The following is a 21,282-nucleotide window of genomic DNA, read 5'->3' as shown; positions in this document are numbered from 1 at the left end:
TGTTTTTTGTCTCTTTCCTCTTCCTCTATCCACAAGTTTCCTAGGGCGTTCTGGGCATCACTTCCTGTCGATTTGATCCCTGATACCTCATCAAGAAGTGATGCCCACAACGCCCTAGGAAACTTGTGGATAGACAAGGGCCGCCGGTCCTCTCGTCCCCGCTAAGAGAGAGAAGGATGAGGCTGGCTGGGCACTGTGTCAGGCACCCAGAACTGTTTGGCGAGCAAACTGACATTGTGGGAGCCAACACAAGGTACAGCTAGGAAGAAAGAAGCACACCACATAATGTAGACACTAGAGATGCGCGGATAGGGTTTATCGTCCACCGAATCCGCATATACATGTTCATTATCCACCCGCCATCCGACTGCGGTTAATTATACCATCCTAATTCTAGATCCGCACCAACCGCATCAAATTATTATTATTTTCCTGACGTTAGTTTTCAACGATGTTACTCACCACTGTCTGTCGCGATGTAGTGACTGTATACAATCCATATCTATGGTAACAACAAGACGGAGCTTGAAGCTTCATTTATTTAACTTTCGCTTTTAACTTGCTTTGTTGCCATGTCTGCGTTTAATAAGCAACTTTTGGGGTAATTTGGCGCTTGTTTTGGGCTTGTTTTCATAGACCTTGCTGCTTATTTCTCTCGCAGAATCTGGCAACACTGGCTACAGCCGGTACAAAGACCCCTTGCCGGTAGGCGGCTAATTTGTGCCTGATGTAAAATGACGTAATATTAAAATAGTACAAACGCACACACGGCGAGATTTTGTGCTTTTTAAAAGCTATAATAGGCCTATAGATTGATATATTAATGTAATTCCCACATGTTTTCACCCGCGGTTTATCCAATATTAATTCATTATTATATTTGGTTGACCCAAATCCACCCAAACTGCGGTTAACTGCGGCAACTGCGGCTAAAACCGCGATCCGCGCATCTCTAGTAGACACACTGCAGCGCAACAGGAGAGCTGCAGAGCTCAAGACCCTGATGATGCTAGACAGGAGGGCGTGGAGGGCAGTGATTCAGGAGTCCCAAGTTCGCGTTGGCTGATCTGCACTCTTGCATCGCATCGCAGTCACACCAGGGGCCCCGTCAGAGGCCCCCTGGTGTGACTGCGGTGTGATGCGAGTGGGTGCCACAGACCCACTGTGAGCCAGTTGCTTCAATCCGCACCAAACACCGTTCAGGGGTCAGCCATCAGAATAGTCACACCAGGGGCCACGTTAGGGCCTCCCGTGGGCCACAGGCCACAGATCTGCCATGACAATAGTCAAACCAAGGGCCACATTTTACAACCCATGCAAGGGCCATGTTGGACAACCCAGGTTACTGCTGCCAGGGGCGTCTGAGGGCCACATGTACAACCCCGCTTACTCACATACACACTTAAAGGACCACTTCACTCATCTTCCATTGATTGATTTTTTTGATTGATTGATTGGTCTTATTGACAAAAAGTGCATGTTATGCCCAGACGGCTAGGGTCCGCGCACCTAGGCTGCTGATGCAGCCTGACAGTGTGTCGCGGGTTCAAATTCCGATGCTTTGCTGCGTGTCACTCCGCATCTCTCTCTCCCCATTTCCTGTCAGACTATCTAATAAAGGCCCCCCCCCCCAAAAAAAAGAAAAAGAAAAAAAGAATGCATAACCAGATATTAGTAGATATATCTGTCAAAAGGATAAAATACAAAGAAATACATTTGAGAGCTTATTGCCATTGTGGTCCTTTGAGTGTAAATGTGTATGTGTACCTTTGTTATGGACGTTGCTTATCATTTTATTATTGTTTATAATGTTTATTATTCACATTATGTGCCAACAGCAGACTATACCCAGGTGAGTAGGAATGAGACATGCTGTGTGTTTACCACTGGTGACATCTGATCCAGGGCTGATGCAATACTGGCTCAACAGGTGCAATGTTGGAACATAATTAATGTTCACGTCTAAAGAGGGGAATGAGCCACAGGAGAGCTTTTCAAAACATGCTCCAATTAATTAACAACATGTGAGCAGTGGTGTAAAGTAACTAAGTACATTTACTATATGTACTTAAATACCATTTTGAGGTATTTTTTTTTACTTTACTGGAGTATGTCCAATTTTCTGTACTTGTACTTCTACATCTCGGAGGCAAATATTGTACTTTTACTCCACTACAATTATTTGAAAACTTTAGTTACTAGTTACTTTTCAGATATAAATGATTATATTATAAAACATACATTAACCACTTTAGCCCTGTTTTATACCTTGGCTATTTGAAAATAGCCGATCTACAAACTCACAACACGTTGCATCACGACACGTTGTGAGCTTGTAGATCTGCTATTTGCAAACATTTCACTGTTTTTACTTTTGGTAGTACAGCAAGTACATTCTGATACCAATACTTTTGTACTTTTAATTGAGTACATTTAGAATTCCAAACTTGTAACAGAGTATTTCTACATTGCAGTATTGATACTTTTACTTAAGTAAAACATTTGAGAACTTTTTTCACCACTGATCACATGTGTGAACTGATCTAGCATTTTCAGTGGAATGTTGTGTAAATTAAACATCTTTATGCAGTGGCTCTGTAAGAGCCAGCTGGCCAGAGGGTAGATGTGATGCATCAGTGACACGGTCCTGCAGATTCCTCCTCTACAACATCAGGAGGATTCGCCCCTTCCTCACGGAGAAGGCAGCCCAGATGCTCATCCAGGCTCTTGTCATCTCCCTCCTGGCTGGTGCTCCGGCATCTGCCATCAGACCTCTGGAGCTTGTTCAGAAAGCTGCGGCTCGACTGGTGTTCAACAGCCCCAAGTTCTCTCACACAACTATCCTTCTCCGTTCTCTGCACTGGCTCCCCGTAGCGGCTCGCATTCAGTTTAAAACCCTGGTGCTAGCCTATAGGGCAGTGAAAGGAACAGCTCCTTCTTACCTACGGGTTTTGGTCAATGCCCACACCCCTGCCCGACCACTCCGGTCTGCCACCTTGGGGCAACTGACTCCCCCGCCACTCAACGGTCCTTCTGGTCGATCGACACGGTCACAACTTTTTTTCTGTTCTGGCCCCACAGTGGTGGAATGAACTTCCCACTGATGTCAGGACAGCAGAGTCACTGCCCATCTTTCGCCGCAGGCTGAAAACCCACCTCTTCAGGAAACACTACCCTTCCTCTTTGCCTGGCCTACTTGTTGTTAACTAGTTGTACGAATGCTTGTTTTATTGTTGGATTGTTTATTGGATCTTGTTTAGTCAATACAATTATTTGTTTTAGCTCCTGCTCATTTGATTTAGCTATTAGGTATGCTCTTGGTTGCTTGTTTTTGCAGAAAATGCACTTATAACCTCTGGTGATTAGTAGTTTTCGTTCCCTACCTATGTTGATTGCACTTATTGTAAGTCGCTTTGGATAAAAGCGTCTGCTAAATGACTGTAATGTAATGTAATGTAATGTAATGATACATATTGTTTTTAGAGTCCAGTAGGGGGAAACATTTAGCTCCAAATGAGGGACGATTGATGCCACCTGGGCCAAAGTAGCACTAATTCCAGAGACCTTTCCTGATTGGCTACAGACAACAGGTGACAGGGTCTAAAAGGGTTTGGAAGACAGCAACCTGGTTGTGACTGTTTAGTTTTTTCTCTCCATGGAAATGGAGGATCTGTGTATGTCAGAGTTGCATGCTTTGACCAGTGTTTATTTAGTTGACTAAAACTGACGAAAAATGTTCGTCGACTACCTTATTTCACTGATGAAAACACAAAAAACCCTAAGCTACGAGGACTGACACTAAGACTAAATGTATTGACAATTTCGTCAACAAATTAAAACTAAACTAAAATGTTAGTGAGGGACTAGTGGAGTAGAGATCCAGTAGAACTAAAAGACAAGTCATTTTATTTTAGGTTAACCCCAGGTGTTGCGCCCTGAAAATAGCAAACCTACAAGCTCACGTGTCGCAACGCAACACGTTGTGAGCTTGTAGATCGGCTATTTTCAGCATGCAGCCAATTGTAAAAGCAGCCATTACGACGCCATCAAAGCATCGCCAAAATACATTTTAGTTGACTAAATCAACTGTAGATTTAGTCGACTAAAATCTTATGATATTTAGTCAACTAAAACTAGACTTAAAATAAAACATTTCAGATGACTAAAATAGTAAAACAAAAAAACATACTGTAAATACTAAATAGTTAAGAGTCTGCATGTATATGAATCAGATTTTGTTCTTACTGTGAATAGTTTTCAAATTAAGCACTGTGTGTTCACGCAATGCTGGAAATGGCAGCTGACAAGGTGCTGAGCGTCGATGTGTGCTGCATTTTCACGTCTGGCCCTTTTATCTGGTCAGAGTAAGTTGACAATGTTCAACTTTAGGTTTTTGGATGAGTCTTTAAGAAGAACACCCTGTGTTTTCAACTGGGAGGGGGGGCTGGCCACATTCATTCTGCGACTACAAAATATTATTCCTGAAGAAACAATGTGGGCTCGCTTCAAGGCAAAACATAGTAGTATAAAAGTACAAATTCAGTCAAGGTGCCTTTTAGGGACAAGTAGGGTTGTAGTCGAGACCACCTAAAGCGAGTCCCAAGTCAAGACCAAGTAGTTGGGTCATCTGTGGCACTTCCGTGACCGTGGAGAGCGAAGGTCCGTTTCTCAATGGATTTGTCATCTAGGAGGGTTATTAAACACATTTAGCCGGGGTGTCTTTTTAAAAGGGGCGGAGAAAATTTGTGAGAGACCAAAATCCAAAATGGCTGCTGTGAAAATGAACTTTTTAATGGTTTGACCTACAAAGACGCACAATACATGGTTTCAGAGCATATTTTGGTCAATGAATACATATTTGGTGTTTAGGATTTGACCTATTGTTGACCTTCAAATGCAAAATGGCTGCCAATTATGAGCTCCAAAAGGTTTTTTTTTCTCCAAAATCGTCACAGAGCCTTCTTATTGGGCTCTAATGAAAGTTCTGCTCATGATGAGTTGAATAATATACAGTATAAGTACACAGAAGTAATCTCTGAGGTCAATAAAGTCAATGTTTGTGTGTAAACAACAGTTACTCATTTGCAGTTTCCCATTAAATAGTGTAGGCTACTGAGAATATGGTGTCCAGTTCATCCCATCACATTTTCATAATGAACCGAAAATAAATGAGCACTATAGCCTAACATAACATAGTATTATGTATGCAAAGATAGAAAGGTTAGTTGCTTGAGGCGAATTTAAAGGTCAACTCATTTGTCACCCTTATTTTGTAGTATTTATCCCAGTGTTTCCTGTCTGCCTAGTTACTTTTACCTGCTTTAACCAGTCTTGTAATGTTGTCAGTGTTTCCACCTGTGTCCTCCTAGTCCCCCAGCCTATTCCAGTGTTGATTGTCAGTTGAGCTCACCTGTGTCCTGTTAATCCCTGTCTATTTAAGCCCTGTGTTTGCACTGTGGTTTTGTTGGTCTGTAGTCATGTGAGGTGAGGTTTTTAGTTGTTGTTCTTTGTGCTCAAGAATCTTGGACATTAGAGCGTTTGCCATTCCAGATCCCTTGAATCGCTTGTAGATGGCATAGATGTAGGACATCAGCTGGTGGAAAGTTACAAGGATTGGGAGGATGTCCTTGAACATTTCTGGATTCTCCTCCTTGAGCTGAGTGAGGGTCTTGTAGGTGGGCAGGTCACCAACAAGAAAGGAGAAGGGAATATTCTTCTGCCGCATGGCCTCCACATGTTTCACCATTATGTCATTCACCACTGACTTGCTTGGAGGTTCATTGTATGTTGTGTGGTAATAAGGCTTGCTCTTGTTGGGTGGTGGATGACAGCAGGACTGGGCACCACTGTATCCTGGAACTCGCTGCTCTTCAGGTGGTGGTCTTGTGCCGTGATTGTCTACACGAGACAGTGCATGTATCACAGAGCGAACAGAGATAGTGCGGCACCGAGTGCCGCGCTATGAGCTTGTAGATCTGCTATTTCTTTTAAAAAAAATAGTCTTTTTCTGCTGTGGCGCAGCCTGCCATGGCCGAAAGTTTGTTTTTGTTTTTTTTCTTTCTTTTCTCAGAACCAGGAGATAACACGATCTGAAGATGTACTGCTCCATTCACTTCCTGGTTCATTTATTAGGGAAATAATCTGTATCTCGGCTCCTGTGTTTTACTGTGTATTTTTGGCGAGAGATGCTATTTCTAACAGCGGATAACAAGCCAACGGGAGGTCGCAATGACATTTTTTATTTTTTTCACAGAAGCACAGTGAAACCCTCCGTGATTAGCAACCATCAGGGGATCGATCATACTGGAGATAAATATTCTGCGACTACTTGAAAATGTAAGAAAATCGCTGGCAGTCTGGCCCTTAATTAGTAGCATATACTCAGTATATATATTTAGTAGTATATACGCAGTTAAAGGGTTAAAGGGTTAATTTAATGAAGAACAAAAAAACATAAAACGTTTAAATATAGAGATAGGAGGTTTCTGCATTGGGAGTTTTTTACCGTATTCCTCCTCCGTCTATAGCCAGCACCCGTATCCCCCTGCCTTTGACAGGGTCGTTGTAGCCCACCAGGGACAGGGCTTCTCTGACGGCGGCCTGGAGCGGGGGGTCCCTGGCCTGCCTGAGACGCAGGAGGCAGGGCAGCGCCTTCTCCTGGAGGTTAGGCAGGGACAATGTGACGGGTAGAAGAAAAGGCAAAAAAAAAGGAAGGGTCATTTTTGTTTTAATTGTGATTTTTTTTCAAAAAAATTGCTATTTTTTAATAGCCAAAGAAATCTAGAATGACACAGATGCGTTCCCAGTCTTTTAATGGGTAAATACACTTTCAACCTGGTGTCCCCATTTTGAGCACGTGGGCGAAAATGTCCCCCCCAAAAAAAATCAAAAATACAAAAGAAGTCAGATCTGCAAGCTTGCCTTGTAGATCAGCTATTTTCCCTACTTGTGTGCAACACGTTCATATGACAAGGTATAAAATAGGACATTGATTCAGGAAAAAAACATGAAAAAAATGATGAAATGCATATGGAGATAAATGGTTTCAGCCTGACGGCGACAAAATGTAAGATTATCCAAAGTGAGTTATCTGAGACAAGAGGCCGACAGCTACTCTCTTACACAATGGTAGAAGGTACAAAGTCAAACAGCCATAAATGATAGTCTTGACGTTTGAAGTACAGTTGAGATCAACTTATACTGCATAACACGACAGTGTTGCTTGCACGAATAGAACAGATCTTCGAGCTAACGCGTCGCATCTTGAAGATCAGTTCTTGGTAAGCAACACCGGGCAACTGGCGGCCCGGGGGCCACATGCGGCCCTCACCTTCACTTATTCCGGCCCGCAGGTTTCTATTGGAATACTGATATATTGACTTCAGCTGTTACAATTCCAAACATGCACTCATGACCCGTCTATATTATTAGTTTAATGACTTTTTTTTGCCAATGTATTTGTATTTAAGTTCATAAATTTCACATAAGTATAACTAAATGCATTTGAAATTAAATAAAAATGTAACTTTTCAGGATTCCAATTCCAAAATACCCCAAAAGAATCTGGAAAAGTAGCTCAAAACGTGTAGCGATGCGACACGTTTTGTGCTTGTAGATCTGCTATTTTTGCTACTTCTGTGTGACATACTAGAATTACGAAGTACGGCATTAATTTACGAAAAAAAGTTAAAATACGTAGATAAGACGTGTCTGCAATGTGGCCCTGAGTGTGGAAACATAGTGGCCCTCTCCATCATCAAAGCTGCCCACCCCTGAGCCACTAGGCGCATTGGTGAGAACAGAACACAGACACACACTAACCTTGATGGCGACTCCTCGAGTCTCGGGGAACTCCAGCAGATGGTAGCCCAGTTCCTCCACTCTGCTGGTGAGGAGCTTGATGTCAGTGACTCTCTGCAGGCCCTTCACCAGCGCTCTGGTCCTCTTGTCCTTCTCCTCCTCAGGCAACGGAGGTTTGTCCTTCTCGGCGCCCGCGCCGCTCTTCGAACTGAACTTGGCCACAAAGGCTTGGACGCTGGGCCGAGGGTCGGAGAGGTAGTGCGAGAAGCCTTTCTTGGTGAAGCTGTCGAGCGTGGTCCAGATCCGAGACATGCTTTGGCTCTGCCTCACATTAGGGATGTGTGACCAAAATGAAAATCGATTACTATAATTCATTGAAGTGGATGGCGCAAAATGCGCCGTCAAAAGACGTCATTGGCACTCAATGAGTTAACTCAAATCTTTGCTTCTGGGGGGTCCCTGGAACAAAATATTTTGAGACGGGGGTCCGCAACCAAATACATGTAATTGTGGGGGTCCTTGACATGGAAAAGTTTGAGCACCACTGATATAGAAACATAAGTTTTTCAGAAAACCGTTGGGATTTAGAAGACATTTGTGCCTTGGTGAAGCTGTCGAGCGTGGTCCAGATCCGAGACATGCGTTGGCTCTGCCTCACATTAGGGATGTGTAAAAGTGACCACAATGAAAAATCGATTACTATAATTCTATTCTTACCGACTATTCGAATATTCGACCACGCCCCTTTAAAAAAAAATATATATATATTATATTATATATCAGGGGTCTTCAACGTTTTCAGGCCAAGGACCCCCTAGCTGAGAGAGAGATGAAGCAGGGACCCCCTCTATATTGTATAAAATTGTGTTTCAGATAAACTTTTGCTGCTATTTTTTCTCTATACACCTATAACTCTTTGCCAAAAAATAGCCGATCTACAAGCTCGTGAGCTTGTAGATCTGCTATTTTTTGGCTAAAGTTCTCCTCAGAAAGGGGATGCTAGGGTTCAAGTGGTTGATGTAAAACTAAATAATCATGTCACACAAATATTTGGGGGACCCCCTGTAGTAACTCTGAGGACCCCCTAGGGGTCCCGGACCCCCTGTTGAAGACCCCTGTTATATATAAAAATAAATCTTTTTTTTGACAGGGATTTGTTTGGGTGAAATTGTTCTGGGGATTCTCATCAAATGACTCATAGGTTACAATAACAGCATTGCATTGGCCTATAAACTGATTTTCAGAAATGAACAAAGACAGTAGCATGTACATCTTTTACATTATTGTAACTAAACTATTAAAGACGTGGTGAAATAAACAATATAGCCTTTGCAACAGAACATCGTTAGGCAGGATTTTTTTTTTCCAAAAAGATTTTAAAAAAATGATTCAGATTTTTATTAAGGTGAGAACAATGGGATATATTATTGCATTGCAACTTTCCAGGAAAACAAAGCCTGCAGTTTCTATTAGCTTGGATTCCCCATCGACTGGCAACCTCTCAAACAATACATGACACTTCCTCTTGACAACCTGCTCTCAAAATTAAAACTTTCTCGACACCCATCTGTATCAACACAGCAGGCCACGAAAAGAAGATATAAGTCAGTTCTTATTATAATAAATATATACATATATATTTATAAATAGCAGATCTACAAGCTCATAGCGCGGCACTCGGTGCCGCGCTATGAGCTTGTAGATCTCATAAACATAAGGTCTGTCTCAATTCAGGGGTTGCGCCCTGCAAAGTGCGGATTTTAAGGGCGATGACGTCACAGTAGCGCGCCAAGTGCTGTCCCATTTCGAAGACCCCTTCAAATCCACCCTTCGAATGTGCCCTACTTTCCCCCTTTTCCAAGCGTACACCCGATGTACGCTTCAAGCACTTCGGTGAACAGCCGAGTCCCACAATGCAACGCGAACTGAGCTGATGGCTGGAAAATGTTCTGAGCGGCCGCCATCTTTTTCACCGCTATAAATTCTCGTCCATCTAAACTTCTAAAACTCTCTCTAACTTCTTTTTTGTGCCACGGAATTTACTTTTAAGATGTTTTAGGATAGCATTAAGTTGTTTAAACTTCATATATGTGGTGATACTATTTAAAAATAAGAATTCAGAGAACCGTCCCGTCGGGTCCTGGGGCGGCCAGTGAAACTCACGTAGCCGTCTAATGCAACCTGTTTTCGGCCTGACTCTTCCAAACATGCCGTTGCTCCCACGGTTGTCCGTGGAACGAACTTGGAGCCAGCCTGAACCAGCCTTAAAGGCGGACCAAAGCTGTAAGTTTTAAAACCTTTTAAAAGTGTTGTTGTGTCACGGAATGTACTTTTAATATTTTTTAGGATAGTATGTAGTTGTTTAAACTTCATATATGTGGTAAATGTATCGTGAACGAGCCTACTTTAACGTTAAACCGCGGCCAGCGGTGCTCCTTATACCCGAACACAGCCAGCTGTTTTCGGGGTAGTCCTTTTCAAATGCCCCCCCCCCCCGCCGCGAGATAGTCAGTGGTTAAACATTACTGAGATTATACGGCTGGTTTAATTGTTGTGGTTAAACATGATATGTAGTGGGTTGTATGTCACGAGTCCGACTAGTATTTGGTTTAAATTATGTTAATGGTCAAATTCAGCTGTGGATTAACTGTGGTCGTTAGTAGCGTAAGAGCCCATTTTGAGTAATGGTTTTATTGCATTCAACAGTGGAGGAAGACCCCAATGATACTGGCCCCAGCCCCCAGTGCCCCGGAATTTAATTTCAAATGTAAGTACCGTGTGTGTGTGTGTGTGTGTGTGTGTGTGTGTGTGTGTGTGTGTGTGTGTGTGTGTGTGTGTGTGTGTGTGTGTGTGTGTGTGTGTGTGTGTGTGTGTGTGTGTGTGTGTGTGTGTGTGTGTATGTAGTGGTGGAAAAAGTACTCAAACGTTTTACTTAAGTAAAAGTATCAATACTGCAATGTAGAAGTACTTTGTTACAATTAAAATACCGGAATTAAAAATGTACTTGAGTAAAAGTATGAAACTGTTTGAAAGTAGCAGATGGACAAGCCCACAACGCGTAGCATGTGAGCTTGTAGATCTACCTTTTTCAAATAGCCTATGTATAAAACGGACCTGAAGTGGTTAATGTATGTTTTATAATAATGTAATCATGTATACATTTTATCTGCAAAGTAACTAAAGTTTTCAAATAATTGTAGTGGAGTAAAAGTACAATATTTGCCTCTGAGATGCAGTGGAGTAGAAGTAAAAGTATAACAAATTGGAAATACTCCAGTAAAGTAAAAGTAGGCCTACCTCAAAGCTTGAGGTAGGCCTACTTGAATACATGTACTTTGTTACTTTCCATGTGTGTGTGTGTGTGTGTGTGTGTGTGTGTGTGTGTGTGTGTGTGTGTGTGTGTGTGTGTGTGTGTGTGTGTGTGTGTGTGTGTGTGTGTGTGTGTGTGTGTGTGTGTGTGTGTGTGTCCAGACGTGATGCAGACGTGACTTGATCAAACCACTCTGTATAGTTCTGGGGAAAAAGCTAAAGTCTCAAAGCATAGTGCATCTCATTAACCACAGATAGAATCAGAGCTAGATTACAGTTTTAGCTCATGATTGAGAGGACCCTGTGTTGAATGTTACAATGCTGTCACTCAGTTAAAACTGGTTGAGTAGATACAGACCAACCTAATTCTTCTCATTCTATCCCTAACTCAGCCAAGACCCCCATACTCCCAGGTACTCTGTGCGGACACACGGCCTGATTTCCAGCTGAGCAGGGAGGCTTTGGCAGTACTGTTGGACCTTCTCGAGCTGGAACGGCAACATGGATGGGGTGCCACATTTGAGGTCCTGGTGTTTCTCTTCTGGCTGGCAAGTGGAGCATCATACAGGGTGGTGTCGTGTGTTTGATATGCCTCGTTCCACTGTCCACCGCGTTGTCCACAAGGTCACAAGGGAGGTGGTGGCCATCCACTTCCCAAATACCCCCGAAGACCTGGAGGCAGTGACCCGTGGGTTTGCAAGGCTGGCTGGACATGCTGCTTTTGGAAGAGCAGCTGGAGCAATCGACGGCTGCCATGTCCGTATAACACCACCAATCGGCCCTGATCATCAGTGCTATCAGAACAGGAAACTCTCGTCCATCATCCTGCAGGCAGTCTGCAATCAGAGTGCTCCGCTACAGTACATTCCACTGTACTTGAGGTCACTCTACTCTCCTCCAGGCCATTTCATCCTGGCAGATGGAGGGTACCCATGCCTCCAGCACCCCTCCCCCTCATCACCCCCTACAGGAGGCCAATACCTGGTGTGGGAGCCCAGCGGTTCAACCTCCATCATTCCAGGGCACGTGCCATTATAGAGCGTGCCTTTGGAATGATGAAGACTAGGTTCCGGGCCATCTTCCTGCACCACACCTTTGTACCCTGTGTAAGTAATCACTGAACAGCCTAGTGACCCTATTCTGAGTATAATTTTGTAATATGCTACTATAATGTCACCTACTTCAACGTTCATAAGGTTGTTGCATCTCTGTGTTAAATGATGTATTGTTTTCTCTATTCTCTATTCTGTGTTAATATGATGTATTCTGTGTCAATAGGGTAATTCTGGAAAAACAAATGTAAAAGAATAATAAATAAGTAGAAAGGAGAGTGTCTAAAATGTATTTAAAAAAAAACATGTTTAAGTGTTCATTTTTGTTTTAATGGGGAAGTAAAAAAAACTCTAATTTTGTAATATGCTACTATAATGTCACCTACTTCAACGTTCATAAGGTTGTTGCATCTCTGTGTTAAATGATGTATTGTTTTCTCTATTCTCTATTCTGTGTTAATATGATGTATTCTGTGTTAAAAGGGTAATTCTGGAAAAACAAATGTAAAAGAATAATAATTATGTAAAAAGGAGGGTGTCTAAAATGTATTACAATATGTTTAAGTGTTTATATAGTTTTACACAAAGGTATTACAAATGTTAACATTGATAGTGTTTATATGAAATGTGTTTTTAATTAGAGTTTCACAGAAAGCACTTTACTGTAATGTTTCCCTGCATTTGAAATAAAATCAATTTGCACTGTTTGATTGTGTTGGACTAATATGATCATATCATGTAGCTGGAATAATTAACATGACTAAATTGTGTTACCAGAACATGATTAAAATATTTATAAATAAATGGAATGATGTTAAAATAACACGACTGAATCATGTTGGCAACGTGATTGAAACGTGTCTAAATCAATGGAATGATCAGTGGTGGAAAGTAACTAATTACGTTTACTTAAGTACTGTACTGAAGTAACATTTAGAGGTATTTGTACTTCACTTGAGTATTTCCAATTTCCAATAGTTTCACTTCTACTCCACTACATCTCTGAGGCAAATATTGTACTTTTACTCCACTACATTTGATAGAGTTAATCTTGTTGATGATAACTTATCAAGTGTCAGAAACCTGCTTAAAATGTCATCTCTGATTATAATATGCTTCTATTTCTCCTATTCTACTTCTGTGCAAGGCCGCTGAGCTGGCTCTGTTTGAGATAACACTCTCCTTGGAGTCCCAGTAACTTTGATTTGCTCTGATGGGTTCAGCCTGATATGTTAACCATAACACTAGGAGGTTAATCTCGGACTGTTTTCAGAACAATACATCTCGGTGTTCTTCTCTACGATAACCATTCTTCTCAGTGCCACGCAGTGACCACTCACCGGTGACCGGTCAGAGCCGAGGTCAACGTGTTGTTTGAGACATTTGTACTGTTTGTCCAAAGAAACTGTCACACCATCATCATCTTCATCATCTACCATCCTCATCTTCATCATCTTCATCTGACAACATCACTTACATCAGTTACTTTGCAGATATAAATTATGATATAATGAAACACACAGTAACCACTTTAACACTATTTTATACATAGGCTATTTTCAAATATTTAGTACTTTGAGTACATTTTGATGACAATACTTTTGTACTTTTACTCAAGTAAATGTTTAATTCTGGACTTTTACTTGTAACAGAGTATTTTTATATTGCAGTATTGGTACTTTTACTTAAGTAAATAATTTGAGTACTTTTTCCACCACTGGGAATGGTGTTAATATAACATGACATTTGGGTTAAAAAAAAAAAACATCACTTGCAGTACATCGCTTCAAGCACTCGGTGGATAGCCGAGTCCCACAATGCAACGCGAGCCAGAGCCAGCCAGGCTGAGAAGAAGCCGCCATTAAAAAAAGTCCATCGACAGAATAATAGGAGTTGTAATAGAATAGTTATAATAGTTAGCTCAGTGATCTCAGCATTTTTTTCTCCTCTCAGCCGTAATGGCGGACAACAGCTGTAAGTTGTATTACTTTATTTTTGTTGTTGTGTCACGGAATGTACTTGTAATGTTTTTTAGGATAGTATGTAGTTGTTTAAACTTCATATATGTGGTAAATGTATTATGACAGAGCCTAAATAACCTATGTAGTTATAGGACAACTCCGATAACCGGGGGATTTCTCCACAGCAGCGGCCAGCGGCGCTCGTTATACCCGAACACAGCCAGCTGTTTTCGGCCTCGTCCTTTTCATATGCCCCCCCCCCCCCCCCCCCCCCCCCCCGCTGCGAGTTCGTGGTTTAACATTACTGAGATTATACGGCTGGTTCAATTGTTGTGGTTAAACATGATATGTAATGCGTTGTATGTCACGAGTCCGACTAGTATTTGGTTTAAATTATGTTAATGGTCAAATTAAGCTGTGGATTAACTGTGGTCGTTAGTAGCGTAAGAGCCCATTTTGAGTAATGTTCTTATTGCATTCAACAGTGGAGGAAGACCCCAATGATACTGACCCCCCCAGTGCCGCGGAATGTAATTTCAAATGTAAGTATTGTGTGTGTGTGTGTGTGTGTGTGTGTGTGTGTGTGTGTGTGTGTGTGTGTGTGTGTGTGTGTGTGTGTGTGTGTGTGTGTGTGTGTGTGTGTGTGTTTTACTTAAGTAAAAGTATCAATACTGCAATGTAGAAGTACTTGTTACAAGTAAAAGTCTGGAATTCAAAATGTACTTGAGTAAAAGTATTGGTATCACAATGTGCTCAAAGTACCAAAAGTAAAAGTACTAAAATGTTTTGAAATAGATCTACAAGCTCACAACGAGTCGCATGTGAGCTTGTACATCTACTATTTTCAAATAGCCTATGTATCAAATAGACCTAAAGTGGTTAATGTATGTTTTATATTAATTTAATAATTTATAAATTATATCTGAAAAGTAACTAAAGTTCTCACATAATTGTAGTGGAGTAAAGTACAATATTTGCCTCTGAGATGTAGTGGAGTAGAAGTAAAAGAATAGAAAATAAGAAATACTCCAGTAAAGTAAAAGTACCTCAAAACTGTACTTAAGTACAGTACTTGAGTAAATGTACTTAGTTACTTTCCATGTGTGTGTGTGTGTGTGTGTGTGTGTGTGTGTGTGTGTGTGTGTGTGTGTGTGTGTGTGTGTGTAATGAGAGAGAGAGAGAGAGAGAGAGAGAGAGAGATGACCAATAGTGGATTATATGTATATTTATGTACTTATTTATTTTTAGGGACCAAGGCCAGAAATACCCAATTCATCGAGCTACGGAGGGACCATGCTGACATGTTCACTGGGATGAAAGATACAGCCGCTTCAGCTTGGACGTAAGGCCAAATATAGCCCATTTGTAATATGCTACTATAATGTCACCTACTTCAACCCACCTGCAATGCTTCAACCTTCATAAGGTTGTTGCATCTCTGTGTTAAATGATGTATTGTTTTCTCTATTCTCTATTCTGTGCTAATATGATGTATTCTGTGTTAATAGGGTAGTTCTGAAGAAAATGGGTATTGAGAAGAAAATCACCCACAAGCAGGCCAAAAAAAAGTGGGAGAACTTGAAGAAAAAATATAAAGTATGTGGTTATCCCTTTTGAAATACTATTTGTTTTTAATCATGACATTTAACCCATTTAGACCTGAGGCTGTTTAAATCCTACCTAAGTTTTCTGAAAAAAATGAATAATTATGATGCTGTATATATCAGTGGTGCCCAAAAGGTAGATTGCGATTTACCAGTAGATCACAAATGCTGTGCAGGTAAGCCTGGTGTTACACCAAAAGTGGTGTCTTCAAACTTCATACTACTTCAGCGAGAAAGCAAATGTGTAATTTTACATTTATTTTGCTATTCAAAAATAGCAGATCTACAAGCTCGTGCTATGAGCTGTATACTGTAGTGTGTTCTACCGTGGTACGCTGTATACGCCGTATGGCCTGCAGATCTTTTTCGTCGCCACGCCACCGTATACATTCAAAAACAGTTCTAAACGGCGTATCTGATACGTTGATACGCATCTGATACGCTGCACCCAGGAGTGGCTGGGTTGGGGGCGCAGCAATACAAACAGCAAGAATGTGGTCTGACCGTCTGACTAGTCTAACTCTGAGGTGAAGGCTTATCATGTGCATGGCTATTGTTCTTGGGGTGATAATTAATGGCTACTGGCGTCATAGCACAGCAAAATCTTGAATCTTCAATGCAGTTTGTGTCTTCAATGCCAAGTTAATACTATTCTGTAATAGATACAGGAAGGCTCGCTGTTAACACTGCTATTATATCTGATAAGCCTAACCAGCATTTATTTATAACAATCCTTGCACTTCTATGGTAATATATATTTAAGGGTCCCTGGAACAAAACATTTTGAGATTGGGTCCTTGGTCAAATACATATAATTTTGGGGGACATGAAAAAGTTTTAAAAACCACTGATAAAGCAACATACGTTTTTCAGAAAAATATTAGGCATTTCTAGAATCGGCCTCAGGTCTTAATGGGATAATAATAAACACTTTTGCTTGTTGTGGTTAACTGACATGATTGATTTCCGCTGCATTAGGATTGCAAGTATCCCAAGACGGGCGAGGGTGTGGAAGGAGGAAAGTCCACTGCTGCAACATGGCCTTTTTATGAACTGATGGACCAGGCTATTGGAGCGCGTCATTCCATCAACCCCCCAGTCCTGATTGCCTCTGTCCCTGATGATGACACAGCACGACCAGACACACCAGGGCCTGGCACGGCCGCAGCTAGGGTCTGACATGGCCTCAGGGTCTGCGGCCGTGTCTGCGTCAGGGTCAGCATCAGGGTCAGGGTCAGGGCCCAGTGCAGGCCAGAAGAAGAGGGGCAGAGACGAGGAGCTCCTCACGCTACTGAAGGAGGACATGAGGCTTCAGAGGGAAGTGGAGGAGCGGAGAGCTGAAGAAAGCAGAGAGAGGATGGACAGGCTGTTCTCTCTACTAGAGAGAATGGCTGATAAGTAATGAATTTAAATGTAGAGAGAACAGCCAGTTCATCCTCTCTCTGTGATGTTCATTTAATGTATTGTTGTTGTGCATACATACATATTTATTCATATGTGTTCTTTTCCTCTTGTTTTTTGTTTAAAAAAAACAGCTAAAACATGGCATTTATATACACATTTAAGTTACTTATTTTACAAGAAATATTTAAAATTCAAGGGAAAAGCTTAAAGTATATCATTATTTGCTCATATTCACTTTTTCCTTGGAGTGCATTACCTGACAGTTAGCTGTATCGTTCATGGGATGTTCTTTATATATTCTTTTACTTCAATATTGCCCAGTGAAAACTAACTGATGTAATTGTCAGTGCTCTGGGTGGCCAGAGATGGTGAAACAGGAGGATGGGACTTGAGACTGGTGGTGGGGGCGTGTGCACTGTGCACATGGGGTGATCACTGCCTGCCTCCTGTGAATCGTTTTTTTTATTTTTATTTCTTTTTATTTTGTACTGGCAGTGCCAGTCCTGTATTTTGCCTTAACAAATACCCACCATTCCGCTGGAATGCCACACAAATGGTTACATCCGCCATGTTTTCTGCTGTAAGAATTGCACTGTTCCTTATAGTACTGATATCTAGTACTACATGTTATGCACTGTTCTGATATATACTGATATATATCTATATGATATGAAAAGTATGATCTGAGTAAAAAGAAAGACGTTCATTTGTTTTCCATGTTTTTATTAAGGCTTTTTAACCCATTAAGACCTGAAGAAGCATCTGTGTCACATTTTGATTTGAGCTAAAAAGCATTATTTTACACTTTGACTATTGAAAAATAGCAGATCTACAAGCTCATAGCGTGGCACGAGTGCCGCGCTACGAGCTTGTAGATCTGCTATTTTTGAGAAATTGTAAAAATGTGTTCAAATCTTTGAATATATATTATTTTAAAGGGAACATTTTTAACTCAAATCTTTTCTTCTGGGGGTCCCTGGAACAAAATATTTTGAGATGGGGGTCGGTAGCCAAATATAAATCATTTTGGGGGTCCTTGACATGGAAAAAGATTGAGCTCCACTGATAAAAAAACATACGTTATTTTCAGAATACTGTTAGGATTTAGAAGACATTAGTTACCCCTGTTTATACACAAACTCAAAATACATGCAACTTAATATAGTAAAAAAAAAAACATGTACTGTATTTGCTTTCATACGACTAACAATTGATCACTGGCAAATGTGACTGCTGATGCGTCATGTAATGACAAAGTGAAAACGGTGCATGGTGAACTATTTACACTATTTACAGTTATTTACAAAAAGTTGAAAAGTGGAGGAAAAAAAGTAGAAAAATGTGGGCTAAACAGGGAGTCCCTGGCAGTGCTGTTAGACCTTCTCAACCAGGAACAGTGAAACGGATGGGGTGCAACATATGAAGACCCTGGTGTTTGTCCTTGAGGTAGCAACTAGAGCATCATCTGGGGTGGTCCACTGTCCACCGCATCATCAGGTGGGTTTGCAAGGCTGACCCAATCGACGGCTGCCATGTCACTGTGGATGGTTTTAGAAAGAGGGAAGAATAGCAAACATATTACAAACGTTTCCTAAGGTAAACATACAAAACATTTTTAAGTAAATGGGAATCAGTAGATATATACATTTGTTCTACTTGCCTGTACTTAATAGTCATGGTCCATGGGCACCTCCTCCAGGCCAGACACCTCCGCAGTCAGCTGCTCCCGCCACAGATCGCCACTGACTGCATCGGCCACCCTCTCCCCCTCACCCTCATCCTCATCCTCCACCTGCTCATCCTCTGGGTCCACAATGTCACCAGCATCCATGCAGATGTTGTGGAGGACCGCACATGCTGTTATGACCTGAAATTATATGAATGGGGGGGGGGGGGGGGGTAAATTATTATTATTATGAATTATATTGAATGTAATCCTCAGAATAGGGTCACTAGGGTCGCTGTTCAGTGATTACTTACACGGGGTACGAAGGTGTGGTGCACCTCCAGTGCACCCAGGAAGATGGCCCGGAACCTGGTCTTCATCAACCCAAAGCAATGCTCAATAATGCCACGTGCCCTGGAGTGATGATTATTGAACCGCTGGGCTCCCACACCAGGTATTGGCCTCCTGTAGGGAGTGATGAGGGGGAGGGGGTGTTGGAGGCATGGGTACCCTCCATCTGCTAGGATGAAATGGCCTGGAGGAGGGTAGAGTGACCTTAAGTACAGCGGGCTGTAGCGGAGCACTCTGGATTCGTGCACCGACGCAGGCCAGCCCACGTAGGTGTCCATCAATCGGCCCTGATGATTGCAGACTGCCTGCAGGATGATGGAGGAGAACAGTTTCCTATTCTGGTAGCACTGATGATCAGGGCCGATTGGTGGTGTTATACGGACATGGCAGCCGTCGATTGCTCCAGCTGCTCTTCTGAAGGCAGCATGTCCAGCCAGCCTTGCAAACCCACTGGTCACTGCCTCCAGGTCTTCGGGGGTATTTGGGAAGTGGATGACCCTGTGGCGGATAGCCACCACCTCCCTTGTGACCTTGTGGACAACGCGGTGGACAGTGGAACGAGGCATATCGAACACAAGGGACACCACCCTGTATGATGCTCCAGTTGCCACCCAGCACAGAAACACCAGGACCTCAAATGTGGCACCCCATCCATGTTGCCGTTCCAGGTTGAGAAGGTCAAACAGCACTGCCAAAGACTCCCTGCTCAGCCGAAAATCAGGCCGTGTGTCCGCTCCATTAAAAAACTTTCTTAGGATAGGGACATGTAGGTTGACCCGGGAGTACGGGGGTCTTGGCTGAGTTAGGGAAAGAATGAGAAGAATTAGGTTGGTCTGTATCTACTCAACCAGTGACAGCATTGTAAGATTACACAGTCAAATCAGAGGTTGAAAAAAGTACTCACATTTCTTACTTAAGTAAAAGTATCAATACTGCAATGTAGAAATACTTTCTGTTTCACAAGTTTTCAAATCTATACAAATATTTTGAAAATAGCACATCTATAAAGAGCTTGTACATCTGCTATTTCCAAATGGCCATAATGTAATAGGGCTAATGTATGTTGTGTAATAATAATCAAAATCCACAAAGTAACTTGTAACTAAAGTTTTCAAATAATTGTAGTGGAGTACTGAACATTGGAAATACTCCAAGTAAAAATATCTCAATTGTAAAAGTACAGTACAGCACTTGAGTAAATGTACTTAGTTACTTTACACCTCTGAGTAAAATACTGTGCGTTAAACTTATCCATTTATAACTGAGAGTAGGCTATATAGCATATGAATTTATCTCAGAGCTGAATTAACACTCCCTTTAAATATAAAAGTAGGGCTATATAATATATATATATATATATATATATATATATATATAATATAATATATATATAATATAATATATAACTGACTGTAAAGTATACACAAAATAACCTTAACTTACTTGTCCATCGGTCATTCCCAGCCTCAGAAACAACACACGCCGGCGACTCTGCCGGCGGTGTTGCATCTCCATCTCTTCCATAAATTCATAAAGAATAAAATACAAAATAATAATGAAAAAATCCATTTTTACCAAAATAAAGGGGACAGGAATGAAACTTAAGCGGGGCAGCGGGGTAGGACGAGACGGAGACGCTCGCGCTGAAGTGAAGAGGCGGGAATATTGGTGGAAGTAGGCCTAATAGCCAGCAGCAGAAGAAGAAGAAGCAGCAGAGATACAAATCTAATAGCAGAGCAGATGATAAGCTACACATGTAAAAACGTATTTGTAATTCTGAAGTGAATAAATGCAGGTGTCCTCTATCAGCACAGTCTCTGCAAGGAGTCAGGACACTCCATTAAATCATATTAATATTAACGGCGTAATAATAGGCCTAATAATAATAATACTAATAATAATAATAATAATTTGTTTACAATACACTTTACATTTGGGTAAAAAAAGACAAAAAAAAAAAACATCACATTAAAACATGTTACGTGCAACAACAAAAAAAAAGCTTTGTTAAAAAGGTAGGTAGGTAGGCATTTATTTCATCTTGTGCTTCAGAATGCATAGACTAACCCATCAAAGTCACACAGTATAGGTTACGTCGGACATCATACCGTTATGACAAAACCAGAACATAATTA

The 21,282-nt window shown here is 41.5% G+C and overlaps 2 protein-coding genes across 2 annotated transcripts; one reads left to right on the top strand and one right to left on the bottom strand.

Moving 5' to 3' along the window:
* Positions 1-14,613: 14,613 nt before the first annotated feature.
* LOC311061255 (uncharacterized protein) lies at positions 14,614-16,905 on the top strand (the record flags this gene model as incomplete). The annotated part of the gene is made up of 4 exons (XM_084079810.1): positions 14,614-14,664; positions 15,371-15,464; positions 15,631-15,718; positions 16,705-16,905. The coding sequence occupies exons 2-4, from the start codon at positions 15,424-15,426 to the stop codon at positions 16,903-16,905; spliced, it is 330 nt and encodes a 109-aa protein (XP_083935936.1). The 5' UTR covers positions 14,614-14,664; positions 15,371-15,423.
* A 1,891-nt stretch (positions 16,906-18,796) lies between these two features.
* On the bottom strand, positions 18,797-20,662 carry LOC311061254 (putative nuclease HARBI1; the record flags this gene model as incomplete). Its single annotated transcript, XM_084079809.1, has 3 exons — positions 18,797-18,997; positions 19,111-19,944; positions 20,591-20,662. 3 exons carry the CDS (start codon positions 20,660-20,662, stop codon positions 18,797-18,799), a joined length of 1,107 nt encoding a protein of 368 aa, XP_083935935.1.
* Between the last annotated feature and the right edge of the window lie 620 nt (positions 20,663-21,282).

The sequence above is a fragment of the Gymnoscopelus microlampas genome, assembly GCF_963454915.1.
Source record: "Gymnoscopelus microlampas genome assembly, chromosome: 15".
NCBI lineage: Eukaryota > Metazoa > Chordata > Actinopteri > Myctophiformes > Myctophidae > Gymnoscopelus > Gymnoscopelus microlampas.
Note: the sequence above shows the minus strand (reverse complement) of the source record. Positions and strands in the feature narration are given on the sequence as shown.